Consider the following 22,455-nt stretch of genomic DNA (forward strand, 5'->3'; position numbering starts at 1 on the left):
GGCCTAGGGACAGGGTTAGCTCCACTGTTAGGGTTAGGGTTAGTTCCACCTTTAGGGTTAGGGTTAGTTTTGGTTTAAGGTTAGGGTTATGGTTAGGGGTAGGTTTAGCGCCACTGTTAGGGTTAGGTTGAGTTCTGCCATTGGGGTTAGGGTAAGGGTTGGGTTAGGGATTGGGTTAGGGTTCGGTCTAGGTTCAGCTGTAGTGTTAGGTTTAGGGTGAGTTCCACCATTATGGTTAGAGTTAGGCTTAGGGTTAGGTTTAGAGTTAGGGTTAGGGTTAGTTCCACCCTTAGGGTTAGGGTTAGTTCCACCCTTAGGGTTAGGGTTAGTTCCACCCTTAGGGTTAGGGTTAGTTCCACCCTTAGGGTTAGGGTTAGTTCCACCCTTAGGGTTAGGGTTAGTTCCACCCTTAGGGTGAGGGTTAGTTCCACCCTTAGGGTGAGGGTTAGGGTGAGGGTGAGGGTGAGGGTTAGATTTGGGTTAGGTTTTGGATTACGGTTAGGGCTAGGGTTAGCTCCATCATTAGGGTTAGGGTTTGTTCCACCATTAGGGTTAGGGTAAGGGTTAGGGTTACGGTTAGGGCGAGGGTCAGCTCTACTCTTAGGGTTAGGTTTAGTTCCGCCATTAGGGTTAGGGTTAGGTTTGGGATAAGGTTAGAGTTAGGGTTAACTGGGTTAACTTTAGCTTTATGGGAAGCATTAAGATTAGGTTTAGAGTTTTCGTTTCGGGCTAGGGTTAGGTCTTGAAATTAGGGTTAGGTTTAGGGTTAGGGTTAGTGTTAGGGTTAGCCTTAGGATTAGGCTTAGCGTTACAGTTATGTTTACCTTTAGGGTTTGAAAAGAGTGAAGGTGCAGAGTCCTGTTGTGTGTGGGGTTGCATAAAGTCTCCCCACTGGAGTTCGTGTGTACCCAAAGGTTCCTTTGGAGCACTTTTTGATGGGAGAAAGTGGCACCGTACGTGTTTTTTAGGGTCCTACTTAGGGTTCGTCTCAGTGTTTCGGTTAGGGTTACGTTTAGGGTTGTTTAGGAAGAGAGAAGGCACAGAGTCCTGTTGTGTGTGGGGTTGCCTAAAGGCTCCCCAAGGGAGTTCAGGTGTACCGAGCGGCTTCCATTGGGAGCACGTTTTGATGGGAGAAAGTTGCGCCCTACGTATTTTTTAGGGTTCTAATTAAGGTTAGGTTTAATGTTTCGGTTACGCCACTAAATGTGTGGTTGTGATTTGTTTTTTATGCATGAAGCTGAAGCTATTGGGGATATAATTGCACATCCTTCCTTTTTGCAGAGAGCATGGCTAAAAGCACTAGATAGTCTTGAAGTGTCAGGCTATTTTATGTTTCCCTAAAGGGGATTGGTTACTGTGTTGGAAAATTTACACGCTTGGTGCTGAATCTGACCAGTCTTCGGCTTCCCTCCATCACGATAGACCGGTGAAAGCCCTGTATTTCATGCTGTTCATACACCAAGTCTCACTACTGAAGCTACTCCACAGATATCTATTTAAAATGTGTTTTTTTAAAGATACTAAAACAAACAAACAATGTGTTTCTACTGCCTATTTTAAAGATACTTCATATATAACAAAAATACAGGTTATGGGTTTTTTTACCCATAGCAGTCTCTGTGCTATTCAGAATACCTTGAGAAGATTGTAGATCTACTGGATGTGACTAATTATAGGTGTCAGAGAGCATAATATTCCTAGAGTTAAGAAACACGCTCTCTTTAATTATTGCATTTGTACTCATCTCTGCTTTCTGAGTTAGCGTTTTCCTCAGCAAGAACTACAGCTGATGATTTGCAGTGGTGAATGACAATAAATTTTGTAAACAGCAAGAAGATGATAAAAGGCCTGCGGGTTCAATGGGACTTGGGTATGCTAATATCTGCCATCAGATTACACTTTGTAAACTGGTATTATCAAAAATAAGATCTTAAGAGCTAAAAACGTTTGCGTAATAAGTATGCTGGGGTAGTTACACAAAATGATGTGGACATTGGATATGTAGTAATTGCATGTTTAAAATCCTTTATATGCATATATTTGATGACAACAGACATGTTTAGAAAAGCAATATGTTCATTGAAGCTTTTTGTGTCTGTATTAAGTAAATTTGACAGCTGAAGCCTGGTATTTGAAAGTTCTGACTGTTGCATTGGAAACTCTGCTGTCCTGAGGTCACACAGTGAGTACAGCATCTGTCTTACAATTCAAGTACTAAGCAAAGCTGGGTCCATGCAGTGAAAGAATTTCTTTCCCATGCAGCCTGATGGAACAAAGTAACCCCCTTCCAAACTTCTAGCAATACCACAGAGGGAGGGGGGAAGCTCAGCAAGTGTAGAAGTATCTTGAGAGGTTGAATGGGCAATGCATTTTAACCAGAGCAGCTACACCAAGCAGCTTCCCAACAGTTTTTAAGTTCTTGCCTATCAAAATTCCCTGGGCTGGGAGGAAGTGGCTGCCTGGTTCTGCATTGTCAGTAGGCGTCCGTGCCCACGTAGTGTGATGGAACCCTTCAAGCTTCCCTTACAAATAATTGCAAGTTAGTTAGTTTGGTTTGAGACGTTTTTTTTTTCCCCATTCTCAAAGGTCGGGCATGCATTGCAGACAGCGCTGATTCATTAACAGTCAAAGAGTGTAGCTTTCCAGACAGTATTTTTGATTTTTTTTAAGCGTTCAGAGCAATGTGTTAAAGGCCTTTTTTCTTATTCTTTAATGTAACAGTGCATGGTGATGTTAGTCATCTTTTATCATGTTCATATAGCTTCTTTCCCTTAATTGCTATGACAAATTCATTTGTAAAACCTCTGCGGTGACTTGTTGACTTTTTACATGGGAGAAAGTTGGCTTTCCTGACCAAGCCCTAAAAACAATCCAAATCCACAAAATCTTCAGTATTATTAGTGTCAAAGCCTGCTCTGTACTTGTCATAAAAATCTATACTGTAATTGTGTGCTTTAGGTAAATAGATCACCAGATAAGACTGACAACAGCATCAGCAATGAAAGGTTTTAACCTGGAAACTGGAGAAGAAAATGGAGCAATTTCTTTCAAGAGAGAAATTACACTGATGTTATTTGTTACTGCTCCAGTTAAAGATCTGTCAGTTTCCAATCTAATACCTTGCTTCCCAGAAGACCGAAAACACGTATTGCAAGGCAGAATTTAGAATGCAAGGAACCTTTTCCCTGCCAGCCATGTGAAGGTCAGTCATAATTCCTTATCACCCTGGGAAGAGCAGGAAAACATTAGTGGTGGTTGTCTTACCAGTATCCCCAGAATGGGGAAGCTGGTCTGGCCAGACCACACAGATTTGGTGGCATTCCTCATGCTTTCTGAATTGGGTAACCAATCTGTGGTCATTTGATCAACCCAGGTCTCACATCCGCATCTAAGAAATGCTATGCCTTTTTTATTAAAAACAAATGAAATTAAATTAAAAGAAAAAACTTTGTTATGATAGATTTAGATTAGGTTTAGAAGAGGCTTCAGAAATATCTTGGAACTTCTTATTCAGACTGTGAAATTTCAACAAAATCATAGAAAAGTGATTTATCTTAGCTAATTGCATATAGAAAACAGTGAAGCTGGTACTACAGTGAAGAATTCTCTGATCCTGAGCTATTGCTTATTCCCACAGGACTCCTTGTTTTTATCTCTTAGAGTGTGAAACACAAAAATGGTGATACAAGTGAGACCAGAGATTAGGGCAATATGCTTACAAAACTAATATTTTTTTAATTTGGCTTTACTTTATGACATGAATATTAGATGTTAGGTGGTACTCCTGACCTGAGCCGAACTACTGGAGAATGCTATGTGCTATAGAAATAAAAGCTTTATGATTGCTGAATGAGTTTGACGTATCTCTGGAATAGCAGCTAACCCGTGTGGTCCACACAATTTCTGTGCTATTAAATGCAAAACAGTCTAATCGATTTCAAAAGTTCAATTTCTATTCCTAAAGGCTGCTTCCATAATGAATTAGGGGAAGCATAGCTAATGTAATAATGCATTGTTATTAAGGTTTTAGTAAACTTGCCAAATGCCAGGCTGCTGGTACAGTCATGGTGCATTACACTTGTGTGATTACATTTCAGTTGTCATTTTAGCAAATGGCATTGCTCACCTAGCTTTGGGAATTGATCTGCAATAGCGTGCCTGGGGCAGGAGAGAAGTGCGTTAGAAAGGTGATGCTTCCCTGTAAATATTCAAAACATGAAGCTTTTTAGCAGGTTTAATGTCTGCTTCTCCTAAATAGTGCATACAAATACTCTGTAAGTTACAGAACAAAAGGAATAGACTCTTCATCCCTTTTGAAGAATTTGGTGCTCCCCAGAAGTGTGGCCAATTAAGTGTCCTTTGCTATCTGGAAGCACTTGGTCAAATGGTTACTTTGGGGTGAGAATGGGAAAAAAGATGTTTCCTAAAACATTTTGATATTTGACTAGAAGTGCTATGTAAGAAATAAATTGTTCACTGTTTGTGGGTGCAATTTGTTCTGTTTAGAACTTGCGGTGGACACTAAGGTTAACACTGTAATTCATGGATGGGTTTCTGGTTTATGTTCCTCTGTATTGCTCTGAGAGCACAAAGGAGTGTTAATGCTGATCTTACCAGGCACTGGAAGATTTCCCTAATGCCATGTTCAGTGGAGTTATGTCAGAAATGTATATATGCATACTGGAAAAGTAAGAAAATGTTTTAGATAGGAAAAGCTGTACTTTTTTGTGTATGTGGCATTTACGAACCTCTCTGTGCATGCGATCACTAGTAGGAAGTAGTTATTTAATTAGGGGAGGGGGAGCATGAACAATGTGGAAATTTTTATAGCCACATTTAAAAAAAGAAATAACTATGTCGTAGTGTAGGACTAGGTTTGTGGATAGGTTGGGTTGTGCTTGTTTGTGGGAAGGATGTGTATATAGAGATCAGGTGCACATCGTAAATGATGCCAAAAGCACTTTGCAGAATGTAGAGGCCGTATCAGCAGGCTGTGGCTAATTGTGACCGGCAGAGCAATACTACCTGAGTGTTTAGTATAGAGAGTGATGAAGAATAATGTATCCAGTAGAAAAAGGGAAGGCAAACTCACATGGGCAGACAACAATTTAAACAAGTTTAGCCAGGACAGCATGCTAATTCCCCCCAGATTCTGCATGGAAGAAGAGCAGAGGAGAAAGTATCCTTCTCATACAGAGAGAAACAACTTTGGGGTAAGTTGATGTGAATGTGGAAATGTTGAAGCCAGTTCTTAAATTGGAGTTTCTCCTGCAGGCAAAGCAAATGAAGGTGTTCAGTAGTGAGGGGGAAATTATAGGATTTAAAGCTTGAATGTTACTTACAAAGGACAACTTTTTTGTACAAAATCAGATCGATGGTATTTCGCTTTCCTTGAGACTGTAGAATGATGTCTTAAATTGCAAACAGTAGAAAGCAGCCCTGTGTGTGGCTAGAGTCGCTTCTCATTATTCATGCGATGTCCATGGAAAGTTAAATGCACAGAAGCAATGGGGGGAGGACGGTAAGCAGGGGGAGGACATAATGGAATGTCACTACACTCCTTGTAGTATAATGTGACCTTTCCATTAAATTAACGTTATGCCATTTGCACAAAAGGAGGGCAAAGATGGAGAGTATTTTTAGGGAACAATAGCCAAGTTAATTGGGTAGCTAAATAACTGTCACGCTTTACGTAAGAGCTCAAAAGCAGGATACAAGAAACAGAGTTAGTAGCTGTAATGTTATTGTGGATTCTCTTGGTTGGAAAAAAGAGTTACTTTGTGTGGAAACTGGGCATTGACTTTGTTTGGGGTACTGTTTTGGAACGCTGTTTTTTGTCCTCCCCGATGTATTAAGACAGGTTTTGACATAATTCCTCAATGACTTACAGCTAAAAGGTTTTCATGTCCTCTGTGCTAATCTGAGCATTATGAAAGATGGATTCTGAAGTCCCTGTTGGTGTACAGTCCTCAGATATTTCATCTCTCTACCTATCAACCTCTGTGGGTTAATCGTAGAGTAAGGCACAATTCCTCAGGTGAAACACTGCCAGACCATGGTCTGACTTCATTCACACCCACACAATTTCATTTATGGGTCAAAAGGTGCTTCATGAAGCAGTTGTGATGTTAATTTTAATTGCTTATTTGTACACTGCATCCATGACTAATTTTAACTTTTTTAAGGATAATCTTGACCTTTTAACTCATAAAAGGCAAATTCTAGCTGTGTTGCATTGGGCTCCAGGTAACAGTCTACATCTTTGCACTAAAGAGACTGCAAAACTGGCATGTGTTTGTTTGTTTTTGGTTGTGGTTTTTTTTTTTTTTTGGTAATGTTTTCTGTGCTGCAATTAAAGGTAGGTTACAGTAAATTACAGAACCCACTGAAGTCTCTGGCCCTTTCTCATCCCAGTGAGTGCACTTTGCTGTGTCTTTGGCCTTGAGCTAATGCCTGTAGTGCTTCCGGGGGGATGAAATCGTGTGGTTCCTCACTTGTTAGAGCAGTCCTTGCACTGCGATCCTTCATCCTTAATGTATTTACTTCAGTGCTGACCTTCACGCTGCTTTACCTTGTTGTTGCTTTACATGTTAGGCTCAAATATTTAAGCATTCAAGAAACTGAAAGCCTTTGTCATATAACAGAAGCATGTTTATTTTTTCTTTTACCACCGTCATCAGGTGATAGGTTAACTACAGGTATACCACACCGTGCTTCAATTTTTTTTTTGGTTAGGTTCCCCTGAAATGTTAGAAATGAATTCTTGGGGTCAGTGTCTGCTAAACTGACAGCGGATCAAAGCGGTGAGACAAATTGCTCATCACAGTTCAGGGAGCTGAATCCCCCATGCAGACAGCTGTATCGTTGCTGGAGGGTTCTCAGGCACTTCACCCACGAACTCTGCCCTGAGAAATGCTGCCATTGTTCGTTGGCGAAGCTCAGAGGTGGATTTCTGTAAAATAAACTGACTTTAAGCTCCCATCCAAGGCACTGCTGTGTTCTTGAAATTGTTTGGGTGTGTTTCTTGTCACCCTATATAGAGCTTGTGTCACTATGAAACAGTCTGCACTACAAACAATGATGCTAGTCCATGAAAATTACACCCTGGCTGTATCCTAATGATCCATTTCCAGATTCATCAGAACAAAGTTTTTTTTCTCTCTTTTTTTCTTTTTTTTCTCCTGGCTTTTTTCTAAAGGCTTGGAAGTACTGAATTCGTTCAACTTTGCTGTCTGACATTCAGAAATCACCCTTGCTGACAGTAAGCTTAGTTCATCTTTTACTGACTGCAGATTAAAAAAAAATATTTTTTTAAAAATCCTTTTCTAAATAGGCACCTTGCCATTTCATTTAGCTCATCGGAAGCATTTGAATCTTTCTGTCTTAAACAAGTTGCTTCTGGTAAAATACTGTCTGTAACTTTTTCTCCCTTTGGGTATTTCATTTCTAGCTGTTCTCATCAAATACTGTTAGCTTGTATCATTTACATGAGGTGTTTGAGGTCTGAACTGGTGCCTGGCAGTAATTGGCAAGTCAGAATGAGTTGGCTACGTAAGATACGGGCTCTAGAGCAAGGCTTTCCATCACCTATTGGCTGTACTGTAGGCAAATTGTATGAATGGAAGTCTTTGTCCTGTCTTGCTCTGAGGTCAACTAGAAGACACTATTGCTTGAAAACAGTGATTTAATGGCAGAATGACATACAGCCCTAAAACTAATGGAATACAAAATAGGAAATCAAAACAAAGACAGTGCTTAAGGAGAATGGGCCACAGATGCAATGCAGTCTGTGTGTGCAGCTGGCATGGCTATCACAAAACGTTTCTGAAAATAGCTGTCCCCTGGAAAGTCAAGTTTTTGTGGCTTAGCTGTGGCTTATTCCCTTATTTGTGTCAAATGTTAGCAATTTGTATTGGATTTCTTTTATCAGAATTGTAGAGTAGTTCCTAAATATTAATCCTTTTTTTCTTTTAAGTCACAGATAAAATAGTATAGGGCTTATTTGCAGATAACGTAGTCAAATCTATGAAAGAATACTAGTTAGCTTCATGTGATGAGCCAGCCAACACCAGATATAATTGAGGTGTGCATGCTTGCTAGTGTTTTAGTATGAGTTACTAAAAATCCCTTTTTTTTGTTCAGTATGTTATGCCTAAAACCCATGCAGAGCTGTTTGCTAGGACCTTAATGTAGCTATCAAGGGCACTTGGGGCTTTGTATCAGAACTAAAGGGTACTCTGATCTTGCAAAAAACATAGCGAATAATTCTTGTCTTGACGTGGTCCGTGTTTGTCATGGACAAAGTTGGTGCCAGCTGGACTGTGGGTACCCTTCATGCTGCTGTCACGGTATGGACTGTATTTATCCCTGTCAAAATATGAACTTAGTCAGGAACTTTATTCCAGCAGAGTTTGACCCTTTAAAAAAACATAGACTTGAGTGAAATTAAACAATGGTTCAGAAGTTGCTTATCTTTTTGCTTGTAAAATTTGTATTTTCAGTTTAGGTTGGTAGAATGTCCATGTACATCGTAATCAGTGAATACTCTTTGAATATGGAAGTAACAAGAGTGGCTGCTTGGAAGAATAGACTGGAATTGTCAGTCCCATATTGTGATGTGCATGTGGTAAAAAGATGACTTTTTTAGGGCTGGCAGATGCGCTCTGTTCATTTTACAGGTCATTAAATTTCTCATTATACAAACTCAATCATCTGAGTTTTTTAAAGTATGATTTGGAATATCCAAAAGATTAGACAGTGTGCAAAATAAATACAGAAGTTTTTTCAAATTGTTTTGTCTTTCAAAATTAAAATGATAGATAAACTCCATAATGATCATACTATATTATTCTCATTGTCTGCCTACCCCATATGGAGGGTCATATCCTGAAATTAGGTATAGCACCGCATGCAGAGTAACACCAACCAACATTGTATTTGTCAGCCCGTTTAGAGATTCTGATTAACGTGTCTGAATTCTTAGAGGAGAGAATCTCTAATAGGAATTTGTGCATTAGAATATTATCTTTCCTGGCATAGCTAGCAATCTGCATCCCTTTTAATAATAGTATAAAGTGCTGTGATGGCAGAAGAGAATTGTTGTTGCTAAACTTCTCTACCCTTTGTTTGTAGGATTTTATATTTCCTAGTCAGTGAGCCTTAGCTGTCTGGGGGGGCAGAGAGAGGAATCCTCCCAACCTTCCCTCTCCCTGAACTGGATGTAATGTTTTTTTTTTTTTTTTTCTTTTTTCCCCAAAAAGCTCAAGATTACAGACATCAGCTACCACTTTTCCTCAAAGTTGTTAGCCGTGATATCAAAATAAACATTTGACTGCAGATTTTAAAGTTTTGTAGGTGCTATTTGTGAGTAATGAGTGACATAGAGCTCTGGAAGCTAAGGACATTTTATGCAACAGACATGTTTTTCCATGTCATTGCTGTTCCAAGCTCCCACTGGTCCTGCCCATCCTCCTTTAAGAACAGTTTCTGCAAATCACCTCGGTCTTATATGCAGGGCATGAGCCTTGTTTGCATCTGGCTGCCCAGAGATTACACCTTACTCCCCTCTGAGGATTCTAAGTCGTCATTCACATTAGAAAGCTTTCAGACTTTGAGTGGCTTTATCTACATGGGAACTGTTCAAAAGAGGAATCAACTCAGGTGGCACGACAGCGTGCTAAGTTGGAAGTCCAGGAACCCCCCGTGGCTGCTGCAGGAGGCCGGTGTGTCCCAAACCACTGCCCTGTTTGCCCCATATGCACTGATCCTAGATGATTCTCTTATCTCTTCTGAGTGTACCTCTGTAGTAGTGCAATTAGTATTGGAAAATTTAAGTAACGTAGAGAATGTATACTATTTTTTAAATATACATATATATACCACCAGATTGAGCCATTCCAGAAATAAGTGCTAGGTGGACACACAGCTGGCTCCCATAATTAGGAGCCTAGCAGCTAGTAATTTGACTCAAAGTACAAGAAAGGGCTTGGAAAAATTTCTTCCTTAACATTTTTACTCATTTACAGGTGCATGAACTGAATTCTAATAAACCTTATGAACATAAGCTATCAGGTTTTCCTAAGACATCGTTAAAATCATCCACGTAAAACTGATAATTCTGAACTCTGTATGTACTGTTCATGAGGTGAAGCTGGGCTTGCTTATGCATCCCCAATTCCTTCTACAGGCCAGCTTCAGGATAATCAGTTGCTCACTCAATAGTTTTTGTGTCCTCATACCTACTACAAAAAAACCTTATTTCTTAAGATCAAGGAAGTTCTGATATCTAGCTTGTTTGAAACAACATGCTTCAGAAAACACAGCCAACTCTTTCCTTCTTTCCTTCTGACGTACTGGGCCAGCTGTTGTTTGAGCAAATTGTGCTATAAAGCTTGTCATATTGTACTATAATGTGTTTTGCTCTGTTGTTGGAGTTTAAAATGAATTTAGATCTTATGAAAAATGCTCAATTAAGTCTATACAGAATGAGATTTGCTATTTATTGACAAAACCGGTAGGAGTGTTGCATGTTTGCTCCCACTGCTTCTCAGAGAATGTATTTCAGGAGGAATAGATGCAGTAATGGTACTGCTTTTGGCCCCAAATCTTTGTTCTCTAAATTGGCTACAGCAACTTAAAAGACTCTGAAGTGAGTTTCTTTTACCTCAGGCTGTATAACGTATCTCAGTGTATGTCTGTAAGACATTGTCACTTGAATTTTTTCCATGGTAGGTCTGACAGTGATATAGGAAGTAGCTCATTGTGCTGAAGATTTTTCTGGGCCAGTGATGGTACTTTTAGTAGAAGTCAGGTCTGTTTCACTGAAAAAGCCAATCAACTTTTTAGGTATGTCTGCCTTGAATCAGGCCTATTCAAAAAACATGACACACATTCCCGGGGGGAAAAAGTGCTGTAATATTGAATTAAGAATTATTCTGAAATTCTTGCTAACATGACTGTGGCCTTTGAGAAGAAAAGGCCCAATCTTCATGCACTTTATTTGCTGGATTGTTCCTTCATCACTGCCCAGCCTCTTCTGTCCAATGTGTAAGGATTACACATTAAATTGGCATTGGCAAAGTGGAATGGCGTATTACCCCGAGTGAAGGACTTACTCTGTACGTGGTTTTAAGGTATAAGCTGGGCAGGAGGGGAAGAAGAAATCAGTTACTGCTAGGGAAATGGTACATCTCAAAAGGACAGCTCGCTGTTTAAAAATAGGTGAGGTATCTCCATCATCCAAAGCTGCCTTTACCTTTTTGTTTGTTTGTAGAGCCTCTGTTTTTATTCATTCTAATTGCACTTCTGTGAAACATTCTTTTAAGCCGTTCCGTCAGCACAGGGCAGTGTGAAGATTGTTGCACAGTGGTTTACTTTGTCGCAGTCTCTTGAGCCAGTTTAGCATTTTGCAGTCTTTTGTCATTGCCAGTTAAAGTAACTCCTGACTAGAAGGCTTGTGAGGGGGGAAAAAAAAAAGGTCATGTCAAAATACAATTTCTTTTACTTTATAAACTTATAGAGTAACTACACTGTCCTGCTCACGTATGAATGCCAAGACTTTTAAAGGAACTGCTTGAAACTGAAGATCTTAAGGTCCACGAGGAGTGGTGGAGGGCACAGAGAAAAGGGAAGAGAGCGAGGTACTAACAGTACACCTGGAATTCACTTTAATTTGATGTTCAGCATCCACATGATCAACAGTTGTGGCATATTAAATTAAAACCTGGTTGAGAAGAAAGGAGATATTCAGAAATTTGCCTCCTTTAGTTTTCTTCAGTGATAGTCAGACGTGCCGAAAGATTCAGTCAGACTGTGGAGTTAGACTTCCAGCTCAAGTCAAGAGGTGAGCTTTTGAGCTTGAGAGACCTGCTTTCAATTCCATGCCCTTTGTGTGTATATCCTATGTGACCAGGGACAAGTCACTTAACTGGCTGTACCTTCATCCTTCATTTAGGAAAATACAACACACTGACAAGAATATTGCAATCATTAATATCTTAGGTGGTAAACTGCTGTAGTAATGGGGACCCTGCAGGTATTACAGGTAAACAGGTTCTGGAGTCTTCCGTGCTCCTGGATGCCAGTGTAGCCCTTGTGGTCCCTCCATCTCTGCCTTGCTTGTAGACAGTCCATCGTGCTGAAAGCCAGCTGTGTTTGGCTACATGTCTGTGACCTCCAGGTGTGACTGTTGCTACTCGTCTGTGGGAACGAAGCCAAAGGAGATGTAGGATCTTGGTCTGTTTATTAATACAAGTACAAGAGTAAGTGCTATGCCTTAACAAACTGCAACAGCAAATAATTCCTACATTGCTGTTTGGTAAATAAAAGAAAGCATGGGAGAAACTGTGGAAGTTCAGAAGGAAACAGGTGGTGCTTTTTGCTTTGCTAATCCTGAAGTGGTGACTGGACAGTTTGAAATTCAAGTAAAGTGTTAACAGTCTTCACAGCTGAGAACAGTGGGCGTTGGCCAATCAATAATTGGCCAACCATCAAAACCAATAAAATAATCAATTATTAACTTTTGTATGCACTGCTTATTTAGTGAACCAATACCCTAACCCTCTTTCTTTTTTCCTGTAAGAGAAAAGTTCTTTGATTGTTCTTAATATGACTGAGTTTTGTAGTAACTTTCAGTTTTTGTTTTGTCCTCTACCAGGTGGCAGTCATCATGCTTTTTATTCTGTGGCTTTTATTGATTTGGTCAAAAGTAATTAAAGAGATAATTCGTTCTCAATTACATTTCCCTGAATTTCCTGAGGCTGGTACCTCTGCTTTCCAGCTGTGTGTTCCCCCAACTCATTCTCAAATTAACTTTGTTTTCACTATGAAATAAAACAGAATAGCATGGTCTTTATTTTGTTTGTTGCTTTTGGATTGAATAGTGACTCTGTGCTGTGGAAGATATTGATCTGTTAATTTTATTATGTACTCCTGCCTTGGTTCATGAACTTTCATGTTTTTAGCATAGCTTTCCAATAAGAAAGCATGTGTTAGACTAGCAGAACTAAGAAACAAATTTTTTAGAGATGTTAATAAGGGTTTCAGTTTTTTGAGTGTGCTTTGTTACTAAGTGGATCTCTGCAGCACTTCTGTAAGTTATTTTAAACTACTAAATGCAAGAAGGAAATGAGCACTATTGCGGTACATGAGGTTTTTATTTTCTCAGTTAAATACTGTTTGCATTAATTTCTAATAGAACGGACTTTTTGGCAATCCAAAAGCTTTTTAGGACATTTGGTTTTCTGTAAGAAGATCTGGGGACAAGATTTATAATTCTAACTTGAGTAGAGGGAAATATCTAGACAACATTAGCTAAGGCTGAGTATTATTTTGATTGACAGTACGCCACCAAAAATATAAATAAAAGGCTTTGGGAGAGCTGCATAAACCTAAATTACTGACATGTTGCCCAGAGACTAGGTTAATGACAGAAATAAAAGGCATAAAGAGAGATGTTGTATAGAAGCAGTCTTTTTTTTTTTTTTAATATGTTTACTTGCATTGACTTGTAAGGACACAATTCAAAACCTTTAGATCATGGAGTTTTCAGATCATCCTATAATGAAATGGTTTTACATAGACTGTAAAGATGGCAGGTCAAATAATGTAAGGGGTAACCATAAGGGGTTAAAAGTAACTGGGGGGTAAATGCAATGGCAACAATGGCATTACAGTCGAGATTAATTTGATCCAATTATTTTACATAATTTATCCCTTATCAGAATTAAGTAAATATTCTTTGGAGAAAATAAAATGAAAAGAGGATTTCCCAGAGAAATTCCCTGAGGATAAGCTGAGGCAAAGTGATGGAATAAACAATAATAAGCTATAAGGCAGGGGATTGGAACTAGATGGTTCTTACGGGTCCCTTTCAGCCCAAAAGATCCTGTGGTTCTGTTTTGGTATGAAAGCAATGGTCTTTCTGTACATATGCTCTCCACCACTATAATACCTGAATGCTTCATAAAAGTTAATGAATAAGAAATGTTGTTTTCCCCATTTTTGGATATGGGGAACAGAGGCCTAGTGAGCTGAGATGCTTGTACCAAAATTCATTGTAGCTTTTTTAAAAAAAAAAAAAAAAAAAAAAACAACACGTGGGGGGATAGGGGAGGGAAAAGCTCTTATTGGCTGACATAAGGTGTTAAATGTTTTATTTAGGATGTCAGAGGAAGTTTCCGATAGAGGTGAAATTGAGTCTACTTATTCTAAATTTCATTCTTACACCTTTACTGGTAACCTTTCTCTCACTTTTCAGCTGCCTCCTTCCATTTTCCTGATATGTCTTTATTGACGGTAATGTGTTTGTTAGAGCACAGAAGGAGAGCTGACGGGATTGGAGCTCCCTCCCTCATTAATACCACCATGGTGAAACAGAGGGATGAGTACCCCCCTCCTTTGATAGCGGGATCATTTCTGACCAGAGACTAGGGAATGGAAGCTGCTGCAATAGCACTTAACAAGTGCTCCCCTTGGCAGCAGAGATTCTCAACTGTAAAGTGCCTTGAATTATTGATATGGTACAGCACAACCTTAACAAATCAGGTGTCTTGTGTTTGAGGCTGAGATATATTTGCATCTGCAGATTTAGTTGTGGCATAGCTTAAGCTGGAGCACTAAAATAGCATTACTCCTAGAGCAATCTTAATTTTCTGCAGAATATTCTTACTGAAGTCCTTTGCCTAGGAGTCTCTAGTGTTTGATTTAAAATTCTCTTTTGGCCCTGATGTCTGTTCCATGTTCCCGCATTCTAGTGAAAGGGCAAAAAGGGTCAGTACTGAGCAGCAGCAGAAGCAGAAAAAAAAAAGTGTACCCTGAGTACTTGGCTAGAATGCTTTCTTTAAAAATCAATGTTTAGAATGCTACCTGCAGAACAGCAGTAGTCATCTCTGCATGTAGTGCTTCACAAGAGCTTTCTAAATGTTTTTGTAAAATTAAAAATACATTTTACCAGGTTGGTCTTGCATCTGGATGACTAAATGGGTGGCTTGTGATGAAGCTGTGCTGATTTATTTTCATCAAAACACAATCACCTTTTGCAAATGTAATCATAACGCTCCTGTTCAAGCGATATTAGAAAGAAGAGTGCAAGAGGTGTGTCAATCTGCTATTTTTCACAATAACATACCAACCAAATGCGTTGACCAGGGTGGAAAAAAAGCTTCATGAATTGCCAAGGAAAGAAGTTCTTTCACCAGCCTAATCAAATTGAAAATGTACAACCTGAAAGCAAGCTTGGTGTACCTCAGCTCTCCCATCTGTAGATGACATGCAAATCACCAACTCAGCATTTTTCCACAACAGGATTTGGAAAACAAAGTTGGAAATTTTCAAAATTTACAGAACGACATCTGCAAAGATAAGTGTGTGCAATGGAAAGTGTGTTTATTAAAAGGAAGGAAATGTCAGCTGAACAAATTCTATTCTGCAGAATTTAAAATAGAACGTGGAAGTATCTGGGAATTGTTAGGATGAAATCTAGTGTCTGGAGGTGGTGGTTTGTGATTGAAACAAGCTATTGAAAAGAATTTATTCATCCAAAAATACTTGGAGCTTTCAGTCTTCTTTCTGAAGTTGAAGAGGACATGCAAAGAGCAGCCTAAGCCAGTAAGGAGGAATGCCAGACCTTTGTGTGTGCCACCTGCAATAGCTCTGGAAGGGGCTGCCTCCAGGTCCACAGGAGCAGTTTATAGGGAACCAGATGGCATCGAGCTCCACCTGCTGCACTATCTCTGTAGTTCATTTTACTGAGAGCTGCTGCGTGTGATCTCAAGATAAACGACCTCAATCATTTTCAGGGAAACTTTTGGGTTAATTTCCTCAAGTGATCTCACTTAGGACCATGTTTCCTATATTACTGTATGATTTTTTTTGTATCTGTTTAAATTGCTGTTCTTTCTTACATACAGAGTTGTATCTTATTCTGTTACTTCACTATAAAGACAGCAGGAAATGATCACTGAAACAAACCTTTGATAGCTTAAAAGCAAATTAGATGAACTATGATAACAGTCTCCTTAAGTTGGAAACACTAAAAAAAAAAGGGGGGGGGGGCAGAGGGGGACCTCCAAGCCTATTCACTGCTTCTGCACTAAGATTGTTCAGCTTGTCATGATAACATATTGTTGAGTCTAACAAATTAGACATGCCAGCATTTTTATCTCAGTCTTTTATATCTGCACTACAAATTATGAAGATGAAATTCTCCTGTTCTATCATTATGTACTGTTACTGCTTTAAGCTCAGGTTGCACCTTTTCAATACACGACATTGTAATGAAAGATATCGTTGTAGGAAAGGAAGGTATTTCCTTCTGTTTTCTATGATAAGGCTGATTGAATCACATTATCAGTACCTGGGTGGAAGGGTAGCATATGTGATACCTCCCTCCCCTTCCTTCCGGAGAAACTGTGTAAAGGTTAGGTAGGTTTACAACTCTTTTCTTTTGCCTTTCCTCATGAACTGGCAGAGCTGCCTGACCAGAGGTGGGATGCAGGATAACGTTGCACCCTGTGAAACGTTGGTCGCAAATTTATTTTTTCCCATCGTATCCAGGAATCTCTGAAAGTTCTCTTTGAAAAAACTTTTCTCCCAGTGCTCTACAGCATTGAGCACTTGCAAAGAATGTGGCTAAATGGATTCCGAGCCTATACTGGTGGTCAATGTACCTCCAAACCATTGAAGTCTTTGGAGTAGTGAGTTATTCTGAGAGATTTTTAATTGATTTTAATCACGTCATTCAAGGTATTGCCAGCTGTAAAAACAATGGTAGCTGGCCATGGCCAACATACTGCTGCTTCTGCTGGGAGAAAAAAATAGTGTCAGGAACAAATCAGACTGGAAATTTGGCTGTTTCTGAAGCCTAAGATGCTTCTGCTCCAAGTCCAAATCAGGTTTCTTATAGCTTTCTCTTTAAATACAGATTAAATGTTTGCAATTATAAAACAAAACAATAACAAGAAAAACTACCACCAGCATCAGTCTGCATGCTATTCCTGTGGCAAAGAAGATGAGAACTCACATGAGCTTACAATTTTGGGTTTTGTTGCTTATTATACTATGGGATGATGCTCAGATAAGGTTGGTGGTTAGCATTGCAGACTGCAAATACAGAGGAGAGAGCCAGATGGAAGTAGTTCAACCTTCTTTCTCCTTCTCTGCTACTGTGTCAAAAAACTTCCAATTTCTTGGAGCTATTTTTTCCATCGTAATCTCAAAATGATGTGTGCCCTAGTATAAATTAAATGTTGTTCAAAATATTAAAATGTTGGGTGGGGGTAGGAGGACGAAAACCTTTCACATTTTGAAATGAAATTGCTTCCAAGCCAGGTTCTCTGAAGACTTGTTTCACCTAGGAAGTCATTTACCCATCCGTCTGGCACCTTTCTACCATAAAGAGTACTCTGAAGTTTAGAAGGGTGGATCAGAGGAAAATAATAGTTACATCATTTAGCATTATGTTTCAGATAGATTGTTTGTGTGCATGAATATGCATATAGTTACGAATATAAGGTTTTTTATGCTGAAAATAAAAAATCAAAACCACAAATACTGGGTTTTGTTTGGCAACAAATTTCTGAAATCCAGTCTACTTTTGAAAGTCTGTTTTCATAGATAAAGACATGGGACTATTCAGACAATATATTGATTATGGCATATAATCACAAATAGTTGCACTGAATTTTAGGGAAAACAAAATTTAAGACTCTCTTTACTGACTGCATACTTATCTCCAGTAATCTCCTCTGATGGAGTGAAATACAGGTGCCTGCTCAGGCTGTAAAATGATTCCTCTCTCGTTCAGTTTGTGAATGAGCTTTTCTTCACACACGGAGGCAGCTCTCGGGTGTATCAGGGTCCCTCTGTAAGACTTGTACTCCCAAGCCCTATCAATTTGCCATCTGTCCCTGCTGCTGCTGACCAGTCTTGTTCAAGTGCTCCCCAATTGCATGAAATAGCAGAGCCTTTGGACACTTGTCTTTGACATTTTATTAGTTCATCTTTACATGCTGCAGAAAATCTTATTTCTATTCCAGCTACTTTGCTTTTAGTACCATTGCTGTTTAATTTTTTTTTCAGTCTTTTGTTTGTGGGCTGCCTCAGTGATTACATTAGAATGCTGGTGTTAGCAGTTTTCTAGGGGGTGAAGAATACTGCTCCGTACACCTTCAGCCTTTGTTCTGCTGAAATGTTACATTGAAACATAGATTTGGAAAGCAGTTTGTGCCTTCCCAAGTCAAGATTCTAATAAGCAAAGTGCCGTGCTCTTAGGGATTGTTACACTTGAATATTTCCAGGCTTTGCTCTGTTGTGCAAAAGTTATTTCGTGTAGCAAGTATTTCATCCACAGCTCTGAATTTGCTGTGCAGAGACTTTCAGACTTTGTTGTACATCAGCTCTGCCCAAGCTATATGGATGTGGCTTTCTAGGGCCTCCAGATTTGCTTTGCTTGGAATCAATAAATGAGCTCTTTGATCTGAAACTACTCCAGGAAGGAATTACTATTTCCATATCCTTTTAGCCTGAGCACCATACGCTGCTGAGTGATCTAAAATCTTTTATTAATCTACCTGCATATGTATGTATATATAAAATATTAATAGGAGGGAATCTGTCTTCCTTCCACTTGAATAAGCTGCTGGTTGAAGGAGAACTAAAAATGGGCTTGTGTTTGACTTCAGGGCTTTTCATGAGTCTGTGCCATCCTTGGGGGTGAAAGCACAGACCCAAGAATAGTGATCTAGCGCAGTATCTATCTTCAGGGAAGAACAATTACAGGTAAGTAATTTCCTATTCCTGTTTTGGAAATTGGATTTTCTTTTTATGTTAGACGCAGTAGATAAATCTTCCATAAGAAAAGTGGTTTTTTAAACATTCAAGCACAGTAATTTAGGAAGCGCATATGCATTTTGCACAGTAGCTTTTCCACAGGTGCTTCACATGAGAACCTCTCTGTGCCATAGTTACCCAGTGACATTTTAAGTGTTTCTACGTAAGACTAGCCATTACTTTTGTTTTAGTTTGCCTCTCTGTAGGAAAACTTATTTGCACCACTTAATTTTGAAAATGGTGACCAGCTACTGTATGGCTAATGAGCATTTCAAATATGGTTACATGCTTTTGTTAATATTTTAGGAACCAGCGAAAAAAGACGTGCGGGAAAGACCACGCAAGGAAGTAGCGAAGGTGCCTACTAACAAGTACTCTTTCAATCCGAAGGTAAGACTACGTAGTTTAATTACTGTTGAAGCTTTGATTCAGGATTGAGTTAAGGAAGCCAACAGACAGACATCATGTTTAAAATATATACATAAGTGTTCACTGTATTCAAGGCTTAAAGCCTTACTGTACAGAAGGAAGCAGCCTTTTTGCTAACTGATGAACATATCATAGGTTTTATCTAGTAAAATGATTGCTAATGAGTGAGATAAGTTTATAGTGTAATTTGATAAAATAATATTCAGAAAATTCAGTTTAGTGGTGCTAGTTATTCCATTCATCAACTCTGGAAGGCCAACCTTCAAACTATACAACAGTTTAGCACAGAAATGACTAACATATTCAGAATGACTGTTCAAGCATTTTGTTTTTTGAAGGACGTAGGTCAGTATTGCACATCCTTATATCTCAAAAATCTGTAGGCGAAAGGGGTGCTGGTCATCTTTATTTCCTTTACTGGGAATTTATTTTTCTCAGCACCCTAGGACAACTTACGAGATGCACACAACTGCCCAAAGGAATACCTTAGGCTGCCCCTCAGGTTGTGCACACCAATATTATGCTTTCCAGTGTATGGCAATTCAGCCATGCACTCGTTGCACATTGAATGCTGCCTCAGCTGCGTATTTTATTAGCTTAACTAACACATGCAAAAGTACTGTATGCGCACAGCATGTGGTCATCATTCTATGAAATTGATGCAGCTGTTCTCTGGAAGCCCCAAGGATAGTTCAACAACAAATGTAACCTTTTATCTCCTACATATTTCAATTGCATAGATGTTCAGAAGAAAACATGTTGCACACGTTTGAACAATGTACTGAGTAGATGATTTTAATTCCCTTGTGTGAAATTGCTGACCTTGTGTATACGCTCTTTTTAAAAATAAATAAATAAATAAGAAACCATTATGTTCTATGCTCCAAAAGCAGCCGCATCTGTGGAACTTTTCGTATTGCTTTCATCTTCTTGTTTTGTTTTTGTTTGTTTGTTTAAAAATGCCTATCTCCTTGTTTTGAGTCTGAAAATTTTCTTGGATTGGAACTTCTAAAATATTTCTCTCTCATGTATACTTTTTGTAGTTTGCATAAGCAGTCACAGCAGTCATTCCCTTAGTCTAGGCGATTGAACAGTCTCTTCTTGTCTGATAGTTTAATGAATCTCACAGGTCCTTCACTGCTTGTAAGGCTTCTGTTAAATCCAAAGTCAGCCAATGAGTTAAAAGCTGTTGAAACACATGTGCCTACACAGACATATCATATAAGATTTGTTTACATGCTTATGAAGTGTCCTAATGCTGTCCCAGATATTTTCTGACCATCTCAGACAATATTTAGTGATTAAAGCTGAACTCTGAGACTGCACATATCTTATCTGTGCTGAGCTCTTATTAATACCTTAATGTTAATTATCGACTTTATCACTTTCAGTCTGATCCACCGGAATCAGTGAAGAGACTCGCCTCATTTAGAGAGACAGGAAAGGAGCTGAGGACTCTTAGTAAAGCTTTAGCTCAGTCAAGGTAAGGGAATCCAGAGCACACAGAAATGGACCAGTCAAGACTAAAAGAATTGTTGGTTCTGCAGTGGCAGCAGTTGGATTATAGGCAAAATAATCAACTGTACTAACAGCTTAGGAAAAGATGGCTTATAATTTTCTCTTTATGGACTTCTGTGTATACTCAAAATTTTGTCTTTGGTACATGAGGAATGATTGATAGCTCTGTTTATAATACTACGTTGTTTAAGTGTTCATTATGAAGGTGTTTGCTATTTCTTTGCAGTTTTTTGCATAAAACAGTATTGTGCCAAGATCTGGTAATCAAAGTAGTCAGAAATGAGCAAAGATGTCCACTGTGATGGAAAATATAGTGGTAGATATTCTCACTACAAACAGAAATACATGCAGAGACTCATTCGGAATATTCCAACTTGAGTCTCAGGAAGATGCTGACTTGGTACGAACAGACTCTTGTGCTCCTTAGCTGATGGGAACGGAGATGTTTTAATCAGACATAAATCTGGGATCCTATGTAGCCTTCTGTGTTTGGACAACACAACTGTGTTTGGACAACAACCATGATTTGATTTAGGGGGTTGACCATAGAAATTGGTTGAGCATGCTTGCTTTTCTTGGAATGTGTCTTCTGTTACCACTGTCGGAGATGCAGTAAGCCGTCTCTGCAGGGCATTTCTTATTGTCCCATCAAAAAAAATAAACAAAAAAAACAGTGAAGCCTATTAGTCATAGGCTTTAGCAAAGAGTGGTTTCCAATTTAGGTACTCATACTTTTAAATGCACTTTTGCTGTGTTGACACCTGTGTTTCAGCATTGTCACTACAGCTGCTGCTTAAGTTGATGAGACTGAGGCTTAAATATACTGTTCTGTTTCAATCATACGTTCTGATTGCACTCCAAACTTGCCTACAGAAACCATTGACTGTATTTGCTAAGTATTAGCTTAAATAATTGCTAAAGTGTTTAAGTCTTGCAGTAGGTGACTCTAGAGTTTTCTACATTTTCCTGGAACCTTCTAGCTTTCTTGATGTGAGTATTAATCTAAGAAACAAGAATCATTTGCAACTGAAACAGCAAGCAGTAGTACAAAAAGGTGATTTACATCTGGCAAGGTTTAGTTACAGCCTGCTGCAAATAAAACTGACAAATTGCTGCTGCCAGCCCCAACACGGTACAGCTTACATGAGTGTTTACCAGATTTGTAGACTTTAAGCCTTTGAAGAACATTCACTAGATAAAAATAGTTGAATCAAAGCAAACAGCAATTAGACAGACATTTATATGAAAACTTAATAATTTAATTGGTTAAGCCCAAGGAAGTCTGCCAGTCAAGAGAACACGTGATATTGTAACTTCATAATATGTTAAAGATTGTTTGATTAAGATTTTAATGGTGCAGAAGTCAAGGAAGTTAGAGAAAAGAAGCTTCTTGGCATCTGCTACTCTAGAGGAATCACAACTTTACTTTTCACAATGTAGTGTTTATAAATATTTCCAAATGTTTACCTTGTATACTATAAACATTTTTACTAAACTGTATACTAGTTACTCATTATAACATTAAATTTCACATTCTTCCCTTTTACCCTTATTTTACTTATTTTTCATTTATTTTGTTAATTCACTTTTTGTGAATTTTCACTTTATAAATTTGACAAAAAGGTGATAAACCATAAACAAAATAATAATTGTTGCATACTTTGAATGTTGAATAAGCCA

General features: G+C 38.8%; 1 protein-coding gene across 3 annotated transcripts in view; it reads left to right on the plus strand.

The window, feature by feature from the left end:
• Positions 1–22,455, plus strand: part of CCDC60 (coiled-coil domain containing 60) — a 63,742-nt gene that overhangs the window by 5,128 nt on the left and 36,159 nt on the right. For all 3 annotated transcript variants that reach the window (XM_035556782.2, XM_035556783.2, XM_050714180.1), the window contains exons 2-3: positions 19,135–19,218; positions 20,649–20,740. In XM_035556782.2, coding sequence (XP_035412675.1) covers positions 19,135–19,218; positions 20,649–20,740 — 176 coding nt within the window. The remainder of the gene's footprint in view (positions 1–19,134; positions 19,219–20,648; positions 20,741–22,455) is intronic.

This window comes from Cygnus atratus, chromosome 17 (assembly GCF_013377495.2).
Source record: "Cygnus atratus isolate AKBS03 ecotype Queensland, Australia chromosome 17, CAtr_DNAZoo_HiC_assembly, whole genome shotgun sequence".
NCBI classification, from domain to species: Eukaryota; Metazoa; Chordata; class Aves; order Anseriformes; family Anatidae; genus Cygnus; species Cygnus atratus.